At 42.6% G+C, this 22,032-nt stretch overlaps 2 protein-coding genes across 2 annotated transcripts; both read left to right on the forward strand.

Moving 5' to 3' along the window:
• The first annotated feature begins 555 nt into the window (after positions 1–555).
• Positions 556–6,883, forward strand: LOC137097186 (serine/arginine repetitive matrix protein 1-like). Its single transcript, XM_067469035.1, has 2 exons — positions 556–6,540; positions 6,806–6,883. Exon 1 carries the CDS (start codon positions 796–798, stop codon positions 3,502–3,504), a length of 2,709 nt encoding a protein of 902 aa, XP_067325136.1. The 5' UTR covers positions 556–795; the 3' UTR covers positions 3,505–6,540; positions 6,806–6,883.
• Positions 6,884–9,809: 2,926 nt separating this feature from the next.
• On the forward strand, positions 9,810–21,895 carry LOC132777185 (fibrinogen-like protein 1). Its single transcript, XM_067469036.1, has 7 exons — positions 9,810–10,294; positions 12,700–12,782; positions 14,093–14,117; positions 17,159–17,250; positions 17,954–18,086; positions 19,514–19,699; positions 21,371–21,895. The coding sequence occupies exons 2-7, from the start codon at positions 12,708–12,710 to the stop codon at positions 21,661–21,663; spliced, it is 804 nt and encodes a 267-aa protein (XP_067325137.1). The 5' UTR covers positions 9,810–10,294; positions 12,700–12,707; the 3' UTR covers positions 21,664–21,895.
• Positions 21,896–22,032: the final 137 nt, after the last annotated feature.

Below are 22,032 nucleotides of genomic sequence, written 5' to 3' on the forward strand. Positions count from 1 at the left end.
CCAAACTAGACTTATACCTGAACTTCAGCAAAAAGGAAGAAATATTTGAATTATACAAAAGGTGATAACTCTGATGCATTTCAATATCAGGCCAACAGGAGAGCCAGCGTGGTGTCGTGGTTTGAACATTGGACTGTGATTCTGAAGAACAGAGTTTGAATCCTTGCCCAGCCATGGAAACCCACTGGGTGACCTTGAGCAAATTTCAGCCTCAAAGCCTCTTTCCAGGAAAATCACATGATAGGGTTGCCATGAATCAGAAACTGTTTCAAAATATATAATAAAGCTACTCACAGAAGAAATTTTCATACTTTTATTATATTAATATTAATGTTTTATGCAAGAAAACATCTTGGAAAAAATGGGCGAGCTGTTGTACCATAGACCTTCATTTTATTATCCACTCTGCCCTCAGAACAACAATATCTCCACCTAAAGACTACTTGTGGACCAGATGTGGCCTTCCAAGATCATTTACCCGGCCCCCGCTCTAAACTTTGGTCTTACGATTGTCCTAAGTCTGAAATGACTAGAAGGATACAAAAACAATTAATTTCCTGTCGTAGTCACTGCGAATGCATACAAGTGGTATTCTCTGCGCTCGTGCAGCAGCATTCGGAACCCTTTAAGAGCAAAAAAACGACCGTTAGCCCCTGGCCACGCCCACTCTCCCCCCGTATATATAGCCCGTGGGCGGGGCCAGCCGGCAGTTCTCTTGATCCGCGCTAAAAAGCAGCTGGAGAACCCTACACTTCTTGCGAGCTATCTGTGGAGTTAGCTTCCTGAATCATCAGGATGGCGACTAGCTCTTTCAAAAAATGTTCAAAGTGTCCTAATGTCTTGCCGGACAACGACGGACATGACCTTTGCCTCGCCTGTTTGGGCGAGGCGCATCTCTACCAATCGTGTGCTATCTGCCAATCCTTTACTCCTCAGACGAGGAAGAACAGGATTTTACGTTTAAAGGCTGCCTTATATGAGAGAGCCCTGCTCCCATCTTCAGATCCGATTAGGATCGATCCACCTGTTGGTGAGGCAGTAGCGGCTAAAAAGAAGCTCAAGAAAGCAAAAGATAAGATGCTCCAAAATGGCCGCACGGCCATGGGCAAGAAAACGGCCGCTTTGGGGTCGACGGTTGGACCGTCAAGTGCCCATCATGCAGCTATGACCCCTTCGAGATCGAAGGAGAGGAGCGAAGGTCTCCCCCTGGTGGCGGAAAAAACCGCTGCAGCCACGCCGGTACAAGAACGGCGCGAGGGGGACTCGAGGTCATCAGGGGTGACCCCGCCTATGCCTCAACTTGTGCCGAATCAGCCACCTCCTATGGAAGGTTTGGGGGTCTCTGAGCGAGGAGCCTCCGCTGTCCCTCCTGTGAAGGCAATGCAAAGCAAGGGCACTGGATTGCAACTTACCAGTTGTCTGGCCTCTCCTTCCACGTTTCCGAACTCCGTCGACATCGGCGAGGCGGCCTCCTGCAGCCGCCAACCCATTTCTCGCCCTGAAGCTTGCGTCGATGTCGAGAGCGCTGAGAGGGAAGAGCGCGCATGCGCAATCCTTCCTATTGGTGACGAGCGGCTTAGGGAGGCGGGGCGCGTTATTCAGACTCCTCCTCCAGGCGTCGACATCGGAGAGGGAGGAGGCGATTCTGCCTTAGCCCCGCCTCCAGGGGGACGGGCTCAACAGAGAGGAACACAGCCCTCGCTGCCTCCCGAAAGCAGTGAAGGCTTTGAAAGTGTTTCACCAAGGCGTGAGATGAGGAGGGGAAGTAAGCGTCCAAGGCGCTCCCGATCCCCCTCCAGGCAAAGCTCCCGTTCCCGTCGACGGCGCTACCGGTCGGCTTCCAGGGGCGGAGCTAGAAGGCGTGTCCCTTCATCGTCTTCGTCGTCTTCCTCTTCTTCGGCCTCACGTTCCCCGACACCGCCTCCCAGGCATTCAAAGCGTTCAAGGAAGCATAAGCATCACTATTACCCAGTTCCACCTTACTGGGGGAGGCCACCAATGGGATTTTATCCCCATCCAAGCTATTATCACGAGGGTCATTTGCCCCATATGTCCAGGCACGCCCCTGAAGCTGCTGATTATAGATGTAATGCTGTGCAACGCCAAGCGATGGGAGACCCTGGCTGTGGGGTTCACCCCGCTGATGTCCGAGGTCCATCTACATCTGCAGCTGCCCAGATTAGACCTCTCAATTCCCGGAATATCCGAGATGGAGCGAGTCCAGCTACAGCACCATCAGCTAACATAGTTGCTGCAGGGCAACCTGCAGACTATCATGGCTCTGAACTAGCCCTTGCAAGATCAACCTTGCCCTTGAATGATGTTGCCAATGATGAGCCCACTTCCCATCGGGCCCAAGGTGATTCAACCCCTCAAGTTGCTGACTGTATTTCTCAAGCTGAGGGGAATGAACAGGTTCAGGGACATTTGGACAGTTCATCAGAGGACTCCGATGTGCCTGATTTCCTTTGCCAGGGGGACACTGAGGGTGCATCTGCAATGCATGCAACAGAAATAAATAAATTTAATGTGCTAGTGGGAAGGATGATCAAGGCGTTAGATCTCCCCGCCCCAAAGGTGCCGGAACATGTAGACGACCCCATGTTCCCTTCTGATGAACAGGTGTCGTCACCAGCCACTACTCTCCCGATACTACCTTACCTGTTAAAGCTGGCACGAGTGGTAGATATGTCCCCGTCATTGGTACCTGCAATCCCAAAACGACTTGATATGCTATACAAAATAGATGTGTCCTCCAATAAGTGGGTGGTAACCCCTCCGAGGCCCAACACAGTGGTAGCTGAAGTGGCTAAAACAAAACGCCCTAAGAACACCCTTACTACTCCTCCTGACAGGGAGGGAAAGAAGGTGGACACCCTGGGTAAGAAGGCCCACATATCCGCGGGCCTGCTCACGCGTATGGCACATTATGCCACATACCTGAGCGGATATCAAAGTTTTTTATGGACAAAAATTTTACCATATATTGACGCACTCCCTGCAGAGCGCCAACGCTTTCCTAAGGCCATACAGGCTGAGGCGATGATACTGTCTAGAATCCAAAAAGATTTTGCAAAACATCTGGCAGAGATGGCTGGGAATTTGTATGCTACAGCTACGTCTATAAGGCGTCATGCATGGTTACGTTCTGCAAACCTGTCAGAGGAGGGTAGAGCATTAGCTGAAGACCTTCCTTTCCATGAGGAGGGTCTTTTTAACCCCGAGACTGACAGTAGAATTAAGGAAAAGCAGGATGTGAGGCAGGCTGCCAATAAGTTTGGATACACCTGGCAACCATACTCCCAGCAGAAACAACGTTGGCACCCGTACAGTTCTAATTTCCGAAGGAACTCAGGGAATTCTTTTACTGGCCAAAATAGAAACCGTAGTTATTCTTTCAATAGAGGACAGGCGGGTAGACGAAATCCCTACTTTTCTAGGCCAAGATCCCAGAACTGGCCCAACAAGGGGAAGCCTCAGGGGAATCAAAAGAAGCGTCTTTGACGTAGTAGGACAGAATTCCTCCATGCTACCTGATGCGTCTAAAGTTAGCCATGAGGACGCAACGGCTATCGTTAATGTTTCTAGTGTTGCACCCAGGAATTCATCTTTAAGTGCACCTATGTTTGGTGATAGGTTATCACCTTTTTATAATGTTTGGGCAGGTATTACCACCGATAGGTGGGTTTTATCTATAATATCCCAGGGTTATTTCATTGAATTCCTAGATTTACCTCGGGTTGGTTATGTTCGCCGTACACCGTTTTCTCAGCCGCTGTGGGAGGAGGTTCAAACTCTTTTGGGAAAAGGGGCCATTTCTCCCATAGCTGATGATGTTTATTTTCAGTGTTTTTTCTCGCGCTACTTTCTTATTAAAAAGCGCGGTGGTGGCTTGCGGCCCATTTTAGATCTCCGTTTGTTGAATAAACACGTTATTCCAAAGAGGTTTCGCATGATTACTCTTACTACTATCATGCCCCTGTTGTATAGAGGTGCGTGGTTTGCAACAATTGACTTAAAGGATGCGTATTTCCATTTATCCATTGCTAAGCGTCACCGCAGGTACCTTACATTTATGGTGGGTGACAACGCTTACAGTTTTAATGTTTTACCTTTTGGTTTGTCCTCTGCCCCACGGGTCTTCACCAAGTGTATGTCCGTGGTGGCTGCTTACCTGCACACTAGGGGAATTTCTGTCTATCCTTATATAGATGATTGGTTGGTTGTGGCTGACTCCCGTACCCATCTTCAGTCACAACTTTCTGTTATTTTGTCTCTTATACAGTCGCTAGGACTCGTCATCAACGTAGAGAAATCGGCATTGACACCATCTCAACGAATCCAATTTATAGGCGCCCTCTTGGACTCCATGACCGAAAGGGCCTACATTCCAGAGGACCGATGTGCCAATCTCCAGGACCTAGTCAGACAGGCTATCCATGCCCCTTGTCTCACTGCCAAGCACATCCAGGTTTTGTTAGGCCATATGGCGGCTGCGACAGCTGTGATTCCTTATGCCAGGCTTCGTATGCGCCCGCTACAATCCTGGTTCATATCGGTCTACAATCCCATTATGGACAGTCAGACTATCCAACTTACGATTCCCGAGGATGTTCGCAGGTCGCTCCTTTGTTGGGTGGACAAATCCTGGCTATGCAAGGGTTTCCCATTCCATGCCCCCAGGCCAACATGCACTGTTACGACGGATTCCTCCCTTTTGGGATGGGGTGCCCATGTTCTGAACCTTACTGCTCACGGGGAATGGACAGAAGAGGAAAGAAGAGCTCACATAAATCTTCTCGAGCTTCTCGCCGTCGAAAGAGCATTGCAGTCGTTCGAAAGGGTAGTGACGGGTCAAACCATACAGATTCTCACAGACAACACGACTGTGATGTTCTATTTGAACAAGCAGGGGGGCACACACTCTCAACCACTCTTGAGACTCACACTCAAGATCTGGGATTGGTGCTTGGAAAGAGGAATTCACCTTGTAGTAACTCACGTGCCGGGAGAGGAAAACACGTTAGCGGACACACTAAGCAGAAATCCGCTTGCGAACCACGAATGGTCCCTACACCAGGGGGAGGTGGACAGACTCTTTCAGGCATGGGGACGTCCAGAAATAGACTTGTTCGCATCCCGGGCAAACACAAAATGCGCCCTGTTTTGCGCTCGGAGACGCCCCTCCCTAGAGGAGGGTTGCATGGGGGATGCGTTCCTACAAGATTGGTCAAGTCATCTACTGTACGCTTTTCCACCATTCCCCCTACTGCTGAGGGTAGTAGCAAAATTAAGGAGGGAGAACGCGCATTGCATTCTAGTGACCCCATGGTGGCCGAGGCAACCTTGGTTTTCCCCTCTCCTACAAATGTCTCAGAGAATCTTCTTCCGTCTTCCCGAAAGACGGGATCTCCTGTCGACCCAGGGAGGTCAGGTCCTGTATCCGGAGGTCCAGAAACTGAGATTGACCGCTTGGAAAGTTCTTCCGAGCCAGTAATTCCCCTTTCAGCCTTATCTAGCAGTGTCCGGGCTATAATAGAGGCTTCCCATAAAGCCTCAACTAAGAAATCATATATCTATAAATGGTCGAAATTCTGTAGATTTGTGAGATCACAGGGGGAGAATCCATCCACTGCCTCGGTCTCTAAGATACTAGATTTTTTGGTTTCCCTCTCTGATGCTGGGCTATCATATTCGTCGCTGAAGTGCTACCTCGCAGCGATCTCATGGTTTCGGCGGAAGGAGGGTCTTCCGTCCTGTTTTTCTCATCCTTTAGTTAAGATGTTTTTGAGGGGGATAGCTAATGCAAATCCTCCAGTAGCACCAATAGCCCCAGCATGGAACCTCGAATTAGTACTCTCCTACTTAACCAAGCCACCTTTTGAGCCATTAGCAACAGCTCATATTGCTTATCTTTCATGGAAAACGGCTTTTTTAACAGCCATCACCTCAGCTAGACGGGCAAGCGAATTGTGCGCACTGCGGGTAGATCCACCATATTTGAGGATGCATAAGGATAAAGTAGTGCTCAGAACGGATGTGGCCTTCTTACCTAAGGTGTCCTCCTTTTTCCATATGTCCCAGGAAATTATACTTCCCTCGTTTTTCCAAAATCCTACTTTGCCCATGGAACGAAGTTTACATCTCCTGGATGTCAGGAGGTCCATAGCATTTTATATAGATAGAACGGCGTCCCTTAGAAAGACCCCAAGGTTATTTATTAAATACCGAAAGGACATGGAGGGCTTGCCCTTGTCTTCCCAGAGATTCTCCTCCTGGATAATTTCAACTATTAAATTGTGCTACCGTTTAGCAGGAAAAGACTTACCTTTGCAGGTCAAGGGCCATTCTACCAGGGCTGTGTCAACCACAACAGCGTTCATGAAGGGAGTGCCATTGGATGTCATCTGCCGAGCAGCTATATGGACGAACCCGCTGTCGTTTGTGTCCCACTACAAGTTGGATATCGCCTCCAAGAGAGATGCGGAATTTGGCAGAGCGGTGTTGTTTTCGGCGGTGGCATGACTCCCTCCGTCCACGGTCAGTAGCTCGCTATTCTACCACTTGTATGCATTCGCAGTGACTACGACAGGAAATTATAAGTTGCTTACCTGTAACTGTAGTTTCCTGAGTAGTCACCTGCGAATGCATACACACCCACCCATCCTCCCCTCATATGTCATGCCGCACCTTCCAGCTGCTTAGCGGCGGAAGAGAACTGCCGGCTGGCCCCGCCCACGGGCTATATATACGGGGGGAGAGTGGGCGTGGCCAGGGGCTAACGGTCGTTTTTTTGCTCTTAAAGGGTTCCGAATGCTGCTGCACGAGCGCAGAGAATACCACTTGTATGCATTCACAGGTGACTACTCAGGAAACTACAGTTACAGGTAAGCAACTTATAATTAAGCTTGACTAACTCATCAGCCAAAGCAGGCCCAGAATAATAATAACAACAACAACAATACACTTGATTTGTAATAATAATAATCTTTATTTATATTTCGCTTTATCTACCCGGAGAGACTCAGAGAGCAGATTCCAAACAGAAAAGGCAAACATTCAATGCTCAAAAACAACAATACACCCATAATAACGAAATTGACAACCCAATATATAAAAACTAATTATGCCTTAACAACTAAAATAAAAGATGCAACCTGTTGTATCAGATATAAGACAAAATATCAAACATCGAACATAAGCATCAATTTCCCAGTTCTTTGGGGGCAAATAGATTGGTCATTGCTCAAAATGTCTATTGAGCTGGTGGGGCAAACAGCACGAATATGGATGGTAGCTATTCATCAGAGGTATAATAGTAGTATTACCATCTACTCCTCTTCCTCATAAGCCAGTGAGCAAAGGTATGTCTTCAGCTGTTTCTTGAAGATGGGAAGGTGGGGGCCATCTTTAACTCCTTAGGAAGGGAGTTCCAGAGGTGGGGGGCAGCCATGGAGAAGACCCTTTCTCTCATTCCCACCAGTCGTGCTTGGGACTATTCCACTTTATCTCCCCGGAGGGACCCAGAACAGATTACAGTACATATAACGCAAACATTCAATGCCTTTTAACATGAACAGCGACATACAATGCACAGATTGATAGAGGATTTCCCCTTTTATCAATTTTTGGTGTCTAGAGGTGATGCTCAACTTCTGGACATGGGGAGGTGCTGTTCCATTTTTCCATGCTGAAGGAGCCTGCTAGCTGTAGCCTTCGATCTTTTGCGAGCTTGTCTGCATGGGGTGCCCTTTTTATCTTCCCGCCAGAGGCAGTATCTATTGATCTACAGTGGTTCCCAACCTGTGGTTTGTGGACAAGCAGTGATCCGCAAGAATTAAAATATGGTCAGCAGCCTCACCTTTACTACACCATTGCCTCGAAACCAGATGGTAACAAGAGTGACTGGTCTTGTGAAACCCTCTTACAGTGCTGAGACAACATGGATGTCAGAAAAGGAGAGACTGACTACCCACAAAAGATTACTACTACCACATCAGCTCTAGATTATTAAATATGGTTTTCTGTGGTTGAGCAGATGGTGACTACTGAATAGCATATGTTTTGTCTTAGAAACTAGAGCCGATGTGGTCTATCCAATGCAATTTTCTGAATCAGCACTTTAAACCATAACCAAACCTAATCTAAAGTTTACCAAGAACAGATTCATAACCCTTTTGGTACTAATGTTGGAGAAGGGCCCTGGTCAAGAAGTCCCTGGTCAAGTGGTCCCTGGTCAAAAAAAGGTTTGGGAATCATTGATCCACTCACATTGCATGCTTTCGAACTGCTAGGTAGGCAGTCGAGAGCTCATCCTGACTTGTGGCTTGAAGTGTTGACCCTCCAGCAGCAGCCTTTCCTGTAGCTAGTGGCTTTAAACCACAGTGCTACTGCGGCCCCATTGAAATACTGGTAAGTTTATGTGGGTTAAAATTGTTCTTCATTTTAAATAGTGAAATGTTTTTTCATATTTTTACTACAAATAAGATATGTGCAGTGTTCATAGGAATTTATTCATGTTTGTTTTCAAACTATAGTCTGCCCAACAGACTGAGGGACCGTGAATTGGCCCTCTGCTTAAAATGTTTGAGGACCCCTGTTCTAGTCCAATATCTGGTGGTCTACATAATTCGTACCCCTACATTGGAGACCATATTAACTGAGAATAAGTTGCTCCATCTAGATCTAATGTAAAGGGCAAACAGAGAAGATATTTTTATGATTGCTTTAAACCTGGATATATTGCTATTTAGATTTTAAAAATTAAGCACATTTGTTTCTTCAGTCAGTATATGTGATACATATTGATCCTATATTAATAGTGGAAAGATGAATAACTGCACCCTACTAATCCTTCTTGACAATGGTGCACATGAATACGTTGACCACATGTATAAGTCAATGGCCACTTTCTAACCCTATACATTCTAATCCTATACATGGGCATATAAGTAAATCCAATTTAAATACATTGAGTTTACATTTCAGTAGATGTTTATTTGATTACATGTGGTAGACATTTGACTGTGATTCCAGCAAAGTGAAGAGACTTCAAATTTCTATGTTTCAGATCCAAGATGATGGATCTTGATGCAATATAAAGAAATTGCTATTCAAAAAAAAGAACGGACTTTCAAATGCAAAGTGTGATAGAAAACCAGAATTTGCCATTTCAAATGAGAGGGAAGACCTTTGAGGCACACCAACAGCCTTGGCTATGTGGCAGATCCAGATTATCTGGATTCTAATACTTAAGAGTGAAAGAAAAAGCACAAAAGAGGAGTGGCAGTGAATCTCACCAAGCCTCAGATTAAGGAAATGCATAAGTTCCTGGATTTGAGATGGCCACGTTGAAGTCTGGAAACGGCCGTGAGATGTCTGGAAACGGCCGTGAGAATCTCTCATTGGACCTAGAGGTCGAGGGACTCTGATGAGAATGTCTTTGAACCATAGAATAATAGAGTTAGAAGAAACGACATGGGCCATCTAGTCCTACCCTCTGCCATGCAGGAAAAGCACAATCAAAGCAACCCTGACAGATGGCCATCCAGCATCCACCACACTCCAAGAGCTTCCACCACACTCCAACGCAGAGAGTTCCACTGCTGAACAGCTCTCACTGTCAGGAAGTTCTTCCTAATGTTCAGGTGGAATCTCCTCCTGTAATTTGAAACCATTGCTCCGAGTCCTAGTGTCCAGGGCAGCAGAAAACAAGCCTATTCCCTATTCCTTATGACAGCCTTTCAAAGGGTTGGAGACTATTCAAAATGGATTTGTCTTACATAACCTAAAGTCCTAGAATTGGGCCATTTGGGCATGGCAGCTTCAGCTCCTCGGAGACGGCACTCTCCTATGTGTTTGCTGTAGATTAGATCTTCAGGATAAAATCTTCAGTAAATATGAAGTACTTTTCGCAAATAATCAGATGACAAGGATCACCAAGATTTGCTTGAGTTTTTTTTTACACAAACCCCTTGTATAACGTGGCAGAGTCTATAGCACAACGTAATAGAATATGGTTGGTTAGTTGAGAAACTTGCTAAGGGAGGGATTTCCTGACAACCGGGAGTAGAGATTTTAAAGAACCTACTAGCTAGGATGCAATACCAAGAACCTAAGCAGAAAAGCCTAGTGAGAAAGACTGCATTTCGGAAGTGCAAGTACAACTGTTAATAACCCCCCAAGGTAAGCTTTCGGTGGGCGTTGAGGTCCAGGCTCCAAACCGTCTTGATTCTCCCTTACTAGGACAAAAGAGTTGACCATTATTTTAATACTGAAGAACCACTGGGACAAGGTATAAATCATGTTTTCTGCACCGTTTGCTTTTTGCTAAAGTGTTGTACCCTAGAATTAGGTCAGTTGTGTAAACTGCATATTTCTTTGGAGTCAAAGGACCTTTGTACTGCAGTCAGCTGAAGCAGAGTTAATGCAAAACAGAATAAACGTGCTGAAGAAGGAATGCCAATAAATAACACCCAAATACTGTCCTATAGAACAAGGCATAGAGAGATAGTTATATCTGAAATATTCTCAATGTGAAAACATCCATCTCTATACAATAGCTTTGTTCCTCAACCATCAGGCTATACAGTGAACTCTCAACACATTCATCAAATGGAAAGTGATGATTCACACAAAAATAGTAACTTAAAATAGGAACTAAAATGAATAATACATCAGGAAGTTTGGAAATAAAGTGATGGACTTATTCTGGACTATAATTTTGAACGTGCATGATCTTAATTGTTGTTTTAACCATTTATGTTTTATTGCTGGTTTTAATTGTTGTTATTATTTTTAATAATAATATTAATATTATTGGAATCTGCTTGTTTGTTTGGCATCAAATTGTTGCCGGTTTTGAGGCCACCTCGAGTCCCTTCGGGGTGTAAAGAGTGGGGTACAAGTATGGGAAATAAATAAATAAATACTTCAGTGTTACCTATTTTTCTGCAAGCAAGCCTTTGGACAAGAATAAGGGGTACATTACAGTGAATCTGGGGGGATTGTGTGTTTTAAAATGAAATTTAATAGTATTTATTATAGTTTAACTCTATTTTTAACCTAATACAAACAGCACCATTTATTTTATTTTTTTTAGTTTTCTATTTGTTTTGTTTTTTTAAATTGACCTAAGTGTGTGGTTGTTAGCCACTTGAGTCCCCTTGGGGGGAAAAGTGAGATATAAATACAGTTGTTGTTGTTGTTGTTGTTGTTGTTGTTGATGTGGCTTGGATAGGAATTTATGGAGATTGCAAAATATTTTTAGTTGGAAATAAATAGTGTTTTAGGTATAAGGTAAGAGATTGATAGCAAAATGTTAAGAGAGGGTGAATTGTCTGGAGAAGAATGAATATAGGTTGGGGACATAACCATTGAGAATCTGGAATTCTTAAGTAATCAAATATGGCATTAGGTTCTGAAGGAAGGAAGCTTAAAGGAATCTAACATATCTACTCATGTTTAAGTCTAGGGTAGGTCTTTGGACCAAAATTATGGATTGTGATATCACCTGTGGATGAGTTAAGAGTTGTTCCGGAGAGACGGAAAAACACAATGATGCCTTGAGGGCCATCTGCCAACACCTCCAGTTCCCCACCCAGGCATTCAAAAAGGCCAAAAGTCATGCAACGAAGAGAGAATAGAGGGTGTTTTCTTTTAGGTTCTCCTGAGATGAACTACACTCTCACCTTTTGCCATTCTACTCAGAGGAGGGTGTGGTCCTTTTTTAAATAAGATATGGTATTTACAATGATAAGTCGAGCCAATTTTTGGGTTGATTTTTTTGACCTATACATGAGTATATTGGATAAATAATATTAGATATTGTTTCTCCTGTCAAAGAGTTTTCACCACTGGGAGGTATGTGTTGCCTGCTTCGGATTCTGCTGCAGTGTCCCATGGCCAATCCATTTCATTATTATTATTATTATTATTATTATTATTATTATTATTAGTCCTAATAACCTACAATAAACTTTGATTAAAATATTCCTGTGAATGATCACACCATCAATGAGATTAAAGTATGCTAAGTAATGCTAAGAAAGATGAAGATAGTAGGAAAATTGAGATAGATTGACCCAACCCCGAGATCTGAACAGAGCTGCTAAAAACAGGATCTCTTGGAGGGTTCTCATTCATAGAATTGCATGAGTTAGAAACTGAATTGGCAGCACATAGCAACAACCATAACTGTGTGACTTAGTTATTATTTTTGTTATTCTGCCAACCTGACACATACCGATTTAATATGATAAAATTGGTAATTAATGATATTAATGACCAATTTTGCATGAGTTTGGTAGTTAAAATGGTTGGACTTGATTAATACTATAATTTCTAGATAGGGTTACAAAAGAATTGCCTGAAATCCTGGTGAAACATTATCTTACCAGTTGAAGTTGATAATCCTGGTCTAAGTGACCCAATGATTAGACTCAGTCTAAGGTAGCTTCATGTGTTCCTGCAACTAAAAATACCGAGGGCTTCTGTATATATATGTAAACACTTGCCAGGCTGTCCAGTTGTGAAGTTCTGTTGTGTTCTAATCAGTGGTCTAACACTGAGTCCTACAGTGCAATTATATTAGCTTAATTGAGTATTTGTTGGATGGTTGTTAAAATCAAATACAAATTGCAAGTCATGAAGTGTAGTAGTTTGGAGAATGTCTATGCTGTACTGTTCTTGACATTTCAGCTATAAGAATGAACCGGTGTTTCCAGTTCAAGATCATTGCGCTGTGTCTGTGTATCCTGGGTATTCAGCAATGCTTAATAAAGGTAACGAACAAATACACTGATCCTTTAGTTGGAGGACAAAGGCACACATTCCTTTACTGACATGTCACTTACTTGGCTGAGCCCATGCTTTCCTTGGCAGCACTAGTTCTGTAACAAAGCAATAAATGTCAGTTGGAAAAACATTCTTCTATCTCTATCCAAACCACAAGAGATTTAAAGTTTGTTTAAGTTTAGGACACTAAGCTGCTCTCAAGTAAGGAAGATAGCTGTCTCACTATCATTGTGGACACAAGGCTTGGCTTCCAAGATCCTTTGGTTTTGTGCCTTTGACAGGAGAGGGCAAACTATATTAATCATTACCTTTGTAGGATCACACCTAAGACCCCATCGGCACTGCTATATAATGCAGTATAACTGCATTGTGCTGCATGATATGGCAGTGCAGACTCATATAATTTGTTTTAATGCAGTTGAACTACATTCTGAAATGGCATTGTGTGGCAGTGCAGATGGGATCTAAGTTATTTAGCAGACTGTTAAGGGCCCATCCAGACAGTATCTTTATTGTGGTATCTACCATAATAATGGAGGGGCTATCCAGACAACATTCTGGACAGTCCTGAATTAATTCTCTACAAACCAGGAAAACCCTGGTTTGTAGCAAATTAATCAGATAGTGGGTTTATTCCGCGCCTTCTTGAAAGGCACAGGATAAACCCACTATTTCCGATTCTGGAGTGCAGAATACTGCAGTCCAGACAGTATTCCCACAGTTTTCCAGGCTAAATTAGCCCGGAAAACTGTGGAAATTTCAACCTCCTCCCCCAAAGCCCCCCTAAACTGAGTGAAAAAAGAAAAAAACTCACCTGGCCTCTCAGGGATGGCTGCCAGAGTTCTTCTGGTGTGCACAAATAACCCTCCCCCTTTCTCATGGCACGTCATTTGTATGCACCAGGAGAACTCTGGCAACCATCCCTGGGAGGCCAGGTGAGTTCTTTTCTTTTTTCACTCAGTTTAGGGGGGCTTCTGGGGAGGGGGTTTAATCCCCCGATGTTATACTGTGAAGTCCCAGTACAACATCTGGACACCCACTCCAGAAAGCACACTTTCTGGGGTGGGTGTAGATAGCCTCCCAGAAACACCCGTGTTTTTTAAAACTCAGATGCTACTGGGATAAAAGGCTGTCTGGATCCACCCTCAGTTTTTTGTGGAAGTAAAGTGAGCTGGGAGCAGGTTACTGTGTATTAATGGTTTTCAGTTGCTCAAGAACTGCTTAGATAAGGATTTGATTAATTGCTGCTGGGCTGTAAATCATCTAAATAAATTAATCAATACAAATTTATTTACAGGCAGAACCACAGGTACCTGATGAAGGTAAATATATATATTATATCTTTCACTCTGAAGCCTTTTCTAATTAGCACTTGGTCACAGGCTTTTGAAAATTACTAAACGAATACGCCACCTTGTTAGTGAAGAAGACAAAACCAACTGTTGTTTTGATCCTATCATGATTTACTAGAAAATAAAATAAAGCTTGGAAAGGTGGAAGGCAGTAGAAAAAAATAGAAGATAATGTTCTTGAATAATAAACTCAATCAAAGGAGCCACAGCCCTGAGTTGGCAATAATAATAATAATAATAATAATCTATACAAATAAAATTTAATGTTCATTTGTGGGATTAACATAACTCAAAAACCACTGGGCAAATTGACACCAAATTTGGACACAATACAACTATCAGGCCAACGAGTGACCATTACTCATAAAAACACTGAAAAACACAGTGGAAGAGACTTAAAAAGCCAGAAAAGAAAACTTTACAATGCATGCACAAAACCGCATATATATACATATGCACAAATATATACATACACATATACACATATATACACACACAAAACATATATGCACAGACTGGGCCACAGCAACATGTGGCAGGGGATGGCTAGTAATTAATAATAATAATAAACTTTATTTGCATTTGTATTCCCTTCAGGAATCCACCCTGAAGGGACTCAGGGTGGATTCCAACATAACAACGACAAATATTCAATGCCTGCATAAAACACACAATATTGACATAAAATCCCAGAAAACCCCCACATATGAAAGTAACATTAAAACCTAACATCAAATTAAAGCCTAACATCGGTAAATTAAACTCAACCTCATTAAATTAAACTACACGTAGTCAGACAAAATTCTGTAATAACATAAAATCTAAACAAAAAATCCACATTAGTTACAACAGCCAGAAAGGGTTCACCAATGGTGGGTTGGTTATGTAGTCAAATGAGGTCATTGGGCTGGCATGGACCAGGAAAGCCCAAATACAAATAGTTCTCGACCAGAAGCTCAGCAGTGATCTCTCAACCATCTAATCCTCCTCCTCTCCATATGCTAGTCACCTCCAAGGTGACTTGGAGATCTCTCAGTCATTTGCAGAATGAGAGTAAAGCTGTACAGGGAGCAAAATGGGTAAGATGCATTCTCTCAAACCCTCAAAGTTGGCTAGCCTCACCATTGCAAGCGGCCATCATGTTGTTTGTCAAAAAGAGTGGGAAAGAGGAAGTTACAACATTGTCAACTCTTTAATTTGGAGCAGAATGTGACAGGACAAGGCAGTCATATTTAAACTCTGGTTCTGATCTGGTTGACACATAACCAATGTCCAGATCATACTCCCCTTGATCTGTTGCCCAGGTAACAGCTGGAACCTGGTTGCATTTTTTCCATTACAAGAAAAGACCCACCTTAGTAAGCCTCAGAGATTGGGCTGGCATGGACCAGGAAAGCCCAGAGTCCACTGGGAAAAGGATAACCTTTCCAAATTCATCTCTCTCTCCTGCTTCCTTTTTATGTACAGGACAAAAAAATCCCCATGCATGTTCTGTAAGTCATTAATATGGGAGAACACTAACCAAAATGATTAAGCTATCTGTTAGCCAGAGCTCTCCAAACTGTGTTGTGACATTTTAGTGTAGCGTTTCTCAGCCTGGAGGTCGGGTCATGAGGGGAGTGTCAGAGGGGTCGCTAAAAACACCATATTTTCTGTTGGTCATGGGGGCTCTGTGTTGGAAGTTTGGCCCAATTCTATCATTAGTGTGGTTCAGAATGCTCTTTGATTAGAGAGGAACTGTAAATCCCAGCAACTACAATTCCCAAATGTCAAGGTCTATTTTCCCTAAACTCCACCAGTGTTTGCATTTGGGCATATTGAGTATTCATGCCAAGTTTGGTTCAAATCCATCATTGTTTGAGTCCACAGTGCTCTCTGGATGTCGGTGAACTTCCACTCCAAAACTCAAGGTCATTGATCACCAAACCCTTCCCATATTTTCTGTGTGCCAAGTTTGGTTCAATCCCATCAATGGTTGAGTTCATAATGCCCTTTGATCGTAGGTGAACTATAAATCCCAGCAACTACAACTCCCAAATGACAAAATCAAACCCTCCCAACCCAACCAGTATTCATATTTGGGTATTTGTGCCAAATTTAGTCCAGTTCATAAAAATACATCCTGCATATCAGATATTTACATTACGATTCATAGCAGTAGCAAAGTTACAGTTATGAAGTAGCAATGAAAATAATTTTATGGTTGGGGGTCACCACAACATGAGGAACTGTATTAAGGGGTCGAGGCATTAGGAAGGTTGAGAAACACTGCTTTAGTATCAGCTGCAGTGTGTAGGTGAGAAAATATAAATGAAAAGTTTTCATGAGGTATGTTGTATTCCCCATAGATTTTGTTACAGTAGAGTCTCGCGTATTCAACCTTCGCTCATCCAACGTTCTGTATTATCCAATGCAGTCTGCCTCCCGCCTGGATCCACAGCTGTTTCAATACATTGTGATGTTTAGGTGCTAAATTCGTAAATACTGTAATTACTACACAACGTTACCATGTATTGAACTGCTTTTTCTGTCAATTTGTTGTAAAACATGATGTTTTGGTGCTTAATTTGTAAAATCATAATATAATTTGATGTTTAATAGGCTTTTCCTTAATCCCTCATTATCCAACATGTTCACTTATCCAACGTTCTGCTGGCCCGTTTATGTTGGGTAAGCGAGACTCTACTGTATTTTAATTTACATATATGCCCATATGGAACGGTTGAAGATTTGAACAAGAAAACATAGTTTTTGTAATTTTTATTATTCATTGCTTTTATGGTTTTTAAATGTATTGTGATGTTTTTGCTTTTTATTGATGTATATATTTTATATATGGCATCTCATTGTTGCTGACTTGTACGCTGCCCTAAGTCTCCTTCGGGCTGATATGGGCGGGATACAAATGTTGTAAATAACAAATAAATAAATAAACACCAATGGTTTCGAAAGCTCTGTTTTACACTGAATTGTATTCTGAAATTATCTTTACCATTTCTCTTTCTCTAAAGGACATGACTGTACAAAAATATTTGCCGAAGGTTCTTACACCAGCAATGGACCTTCCTTGGTCAAACCAATTAAGTCACTTCCTCCTTTCTTGGTAAGGCAGAGTTTCACAATTACACTTGAAGTTCCTCTTTGGGCTTTCTTATGAACAAGAGGGGAAAACTGTCCTTGGTATGACCATGCAGAGATCTCTGGAAGTTATTCTGGGGAGGATGGTTTTGATAAAGAGAGAGGAAAGGTGCTTATCAAGTTTAGTTCTTCCTAAAAGTTTGTGTATAAGTAGTAGGGGTGTACATCCTCTATTCTGTCCTCACTTATAGGACAACTAATTACTGCAATTTTTCCAGACCTCACTTTCTGTATGAGAATTGGAATTTTTTTAATTGGCTTGTTATGGAACAAAGATCAGAGAGAAAGCTTCACTGGAGACACTTTTTCCCATGATAACACATTCAGGAGTGAATTTCCCTTCCGAGGGGAAGATTTCTCGCACTTCCTGTTGTCTCACCTCTGTTCTTAACTATGAGACATTTGTAAGACGGATGTTTTTAACTCGGGGACTGCCTGTACAATATGTTAGCATATTTTTATCCTACTTCTTGGCCATGAAAACCCACTCGGAGCCTTTGTGCGTGTTGCATGCCCTCAGCCTCCAAAATTCTGTGATCGTCAAAAACGATTTAATAACCAAAAGTATATATGATCCGAATCTGTAAGATAAGGGAAATTAACCATTAGGTTGGGCATAGAATGATATAGAAAAACTGAGAAGAACAACAATATGATGGCTTTTATAGGCCTTCTGTGAGAGTCGAGCAGATGGGGGATGGACTGTGATCCAACGACGCAATGGGAGAGGTGCTGATGGCAACCCTGTGAGTTTTTACAGACCATGGCTTGACTACAAAAATGGATTTGGAGATGTTAACTGTAAGTAAATTCTTCTTCTAGCATTATACTAACCAGGGGCGTGCTAGTTTTGCTATCAAATTATGTTTTTTAAAATTTATTATTTTGTATTAACCACCCAGGGTTTGTATCTCATCTGGAGGGGAGGGCAAGAAAGAGAAACATTAATAGCAGTTTAATGTATATGGGCATAGTCAATAGGAGACTCAAACATGAGAAAAGCGTGATTATTCTTAAGGTAATCTGAACAAGCTTCTGGTGCGTCAGTGAATCCACACTGTTGAATTGATGCAATTTGAAACTACTTTAACTGCCATGATTGAACTCTATGGAATTTTGAGAGTGGTAAAGCACTAGCACTATTAGGCATAGAAAACTAAAATCTTTCCAAATGACAATTACCATGATTAAACTCCATTGAGTCATGGCAGATATAGTGGTGTCAAACTGCAACAATTCTTCCGTGTTAATGCATGACATGAACCTTGTGGGTTGGTAAGTAAAAGTAAAGGTTTCCCCTTGACATCAAGTCTAGTTGTGGTCGACTCTGGAGGGTGGTTCTCATCTCCATTTTTAAGCCAAAGAGCCAGCATTGTGCATAGACACCTCCAAAGCCATGTGGCTGGCAGGACTGCATGGAGCACTCTTACCTTCCCGACAGAGCAGGACCTATTGATCTTACTCATATTTTTATGTTTTCAAACTGCTGGGTTGGAAAAAGCTGGTGCTAACAGTGGGAGATCACCCGGCTCCCCAGATTTGAAGCGCTGAGCTTTCAGTTAGCAAATCCCTTGCGGGTTGGTAAAATGATCTTTAAAAAAGATGAACTTTTTTTCTCATACCTGACTGCACAAAACATCCCCCCACATTCTTCATAAACTCTGCAAAATTTGGAAAATAAGACAGAAAATCTGATTAAATTGCAATTGGAAGTGACATGATCTAAATTCTGCTTGTGTCAGATATATCATTTGGAAAACATCCAAAAAAATTGAATTCCAAACTCTTGAAGAAGCAGGCAGGTCATAGTGTACATACAAAAGTATAGGGAGAATGTGTGAATGTCATGTTTAGTCCTAGTTGTTGTTGTTTCCAATCCATGGTGACCCTATCACCATGGATTGGCCCAGGGTCACCCAGTCAGTTTCCATGACTGAGCAAGGATTCGAACCTTAGTCTCCAGAGTTGTTGTTCAACACTAAAACTACTAAACAATGCCAACTATTAGCTAAGGCCATTTTTTATTCTTTGTTGTGCTAGCCTGGTATTGTCTGTTCTGATCCTGCCTGATATATTTTAAATCAGAAATGCCAGGGATCAAACCCCAGAATAGAGCTGGGAAGCCGAAACCCAGTGGCTCTGAAGAGTGCTGCACCATATCATTGTAGTCAAGATCCATGTATCCAAGTGTATAAAAATCACAGGAGTGTTTATTCCCCATGCCCCAGATGAACATTGGTTGGGGCTTGACTACATCTATGCGCTGACCCACCAGGAAGGTAAAACTTGTCAGCTTCGAGTGGACATGGTTGACTGCCAAAACCAGCAGGGTTATGCCCTCTATGACAACTTCAGCATTGACAGTGAGAAGGACCTTTATCGCCTCCATTTGGGAAAGTATGAAGGAAACAGAGGTAAGAGATTCCTCCGCTAGCTATGCAAAATGTCAGCACTCCAGATTGTTGTGGAAAGTGACAAATAACACATCCCTTTCAGCTATGCAAATATTGATTCAAAGACTTAGATGTGTTAGTCTAGATCTGGATGCATGTTTGAAAGAATTTGGTAGCATAAGCATAAGCTGAGGAGTGAGGTTGGATGGGCCTTAAGAAGCATTGCTGATAACAAAACAGCAGAAGACGACAGGATCCCAGTTGAACTGTTTAAAATCTTGAAAGAGGATGCTGTCAAGGTGATGCATGCCATATGGCAGCAAGTATGGAAAACACAAGAATGGCCATCAGATTGGGGGGAAAAAACAACTTATATCCCCATATCAAAAAAGGGAAATGCTAACGAATGCTCAAACATTCGTACAGTGGCCCTTATTTCAAGTGCCAGTAAGGCAATGCTCAAGATCCTGCAAGGAAGACTCCAGCAATACACGGAGAGCTGCCAGATGTACAAGCTGGGTTTAGAAAAGGTAGAGGAACGAGAGACCAAATTCCCAATATCCACTGGATAATGAGAAAAGGCAGGAAGTTTCAGAAAAAAAAACATTTATTTCTGTTTTATTGACTATTCTAAAGTCTTTGACTGTGTGGGTCAAAGATCTTTTGGAGTTGAAGGGGCTGGGGGTGGCCCTGGCCAACAGGGAGGTCTGGTGTGGGTTGGTCCATGAAGTCATGAAGAGTCTGAAGCAATTGAATGGATAAACAAAGCTTTCATAGAGTTCTGGGTGCAGCTACACCAGTGGTTCCCAAACCTTTTTTTTTTTTTTTTTACAAGGGACCACTTGACCAGGGACCACTCTCCAACTTTAGTACCAAAAGGGTTATGAATCTGTTTTTGGTCAACTTTAGATTTGGTTTTGTTATTTGGGATGCTGATTCAAAAAATTGCATTGGATAGACCTCATCAGCTCTCGTTTCTGATACTGCCCTCTAGCAGTCACCATCTGCTCACCCATAGAAAACCATATTTAATAATTGAGAGCTGATATTGTCTATCCAATGCAACTTTCTGAATCAGAACCCCAAATAACCCCAGGAACAGGTCTAAAAACAAAAACACCAAGGTGCTCCCACTTCCAACTTCCACATGGAATGGCTCCACTCAGAGGGAGGGAAGAGAAGCAGCAGTCAGGAGGCTTGTTGTCACGCCTTTCATAGGTACTCAGACTCTCCTATAAGAGGGTTGCTCTCGCTGCGATGGTGTAGTAACAGTGAGGCCACAGATCATATTTTAGTTCTTGGGGACACTGGTGGTCCAGGGACCACAGGTTGGGAACCACTGATCTATGTTGTGGAATGAATGCAGTTTAGAGTTTAGAGCTATGGAATCCTGGGATTCATAGTTTGGTGAGATGCCAGCACTCTGTGGCAGAGAAAGCTAAAACCTTGTCAAACTACAACTAAAATAATAATAATAGTTATTTTGTGATACGAAACCAACATATATATCTCGTTGCTGTGACATACTGTGTTTTTGTGTCAATAAAATAATAATATACAAAATGTGGGCTTTAACTGCAGAAAAGCCTGCTTGCCTGTGCACCCAGTGATGCTCTGATGCCACTTCACCTGCTCCAGTTTGATCAAGGTGATGCCAAGAGTCTCAAATCCCTTGTCCTTTCCTTTGTTTAGGAGATGCCTTCCGGGCAAATGCATATTCAAAGGAACAAGATGGCTATCCATTCAGTACATACGACAATGACAACGACGGCTGCAACCCATGCATAGGGGGAGACATTGCTTTTAATAACTGCGCAGAAAGCAAAACCTCTGGGTGGTGGTACAGCGACTGCGGCCTGTCGGATCTCAATGGGGATTGGCACAACCAAGCTCAGTGCATAGGCTGGGCATCTGCGGTGTACTGGGAGACATGGAGTAGTTACCGTTCATTATTGTCTACTGAGCTGAAGGTGAAATGCACCTAAAATGGGAGATTCTTCAGCCCAGTGCTTGGAAAGTGTTCTCTATTTAGATTTCCAAATCATCACAAATCTGAAGGAGGAAGGCCATACTATGTGAATAAACATGAAATTAAACATAAAATGGTTGGTAATGCTTTCCAACAAATTGCTATATATCTACTATGCAGTTAATCACTTTTAATTGATATTAAAAAATAAACTTAGATGATGAAGCAAATAAAGTTTTTCAATTTTGTTTACTGAATATTGACTGCTTTTTAGCACAAGTTACTCTCACATCTATTTCCTTCCCCAGCTTCTCCTGACAATTTCTGGAGACAGAAAGGTGCATTCTAATGCAGTCACAATTTTATATGTACTCCCAGTTGCCCA

The sequence above is a fragment of the Anolis sagrei genome, chromosome 5 (genome assembly GCF_037176765.1).
Source record: "Anolis sagrei isolate rAnoSag1 chromosome 5, rAnoSag1.mat, whole genome shotgun sequence".
Lineage (NCBI taxonomy): Eukaryota > Metazoa > Chordata > Lepidosauria > Squamata > Dactyloidae > Anolis > Anolis sagrei.

What these genes read in the sequence shown, in the direction of transcription:
- LOC132777185 (XM_067469036.1), top strand. Translation starts at nt 12,708, where the DNA reads ATGAACCGGTGTTTCCAGTTCAAGATCATTGCGCTGTGTCTGTGTATC. An exon ending in TTCAGCAATGCTTAATAAAG is followed by an intron (nt 12,783 to 14,092) that starts GTAACGAACAAA and finishes ATTTATTTACAG; the next exon opens with GCAGAACCACAGGTACCTGA. An exon ending in TGGATTTGGAGATGTTAACT is followed by an intron (nt 18,087 to 19,513) that starts GTAAGTAAATTC and finishes CCCATGCCCCAG; the next exon opens with ATGAACATTGGTTGGGGCTT.
- LOC137097186 (XM_067469035.1), top strand. Translation starts at nt 796, where the DNA reads ATGGCGACTAGCTCTTTCAAAAAATGTTCAAAGTGTCCTAATGTCTTG.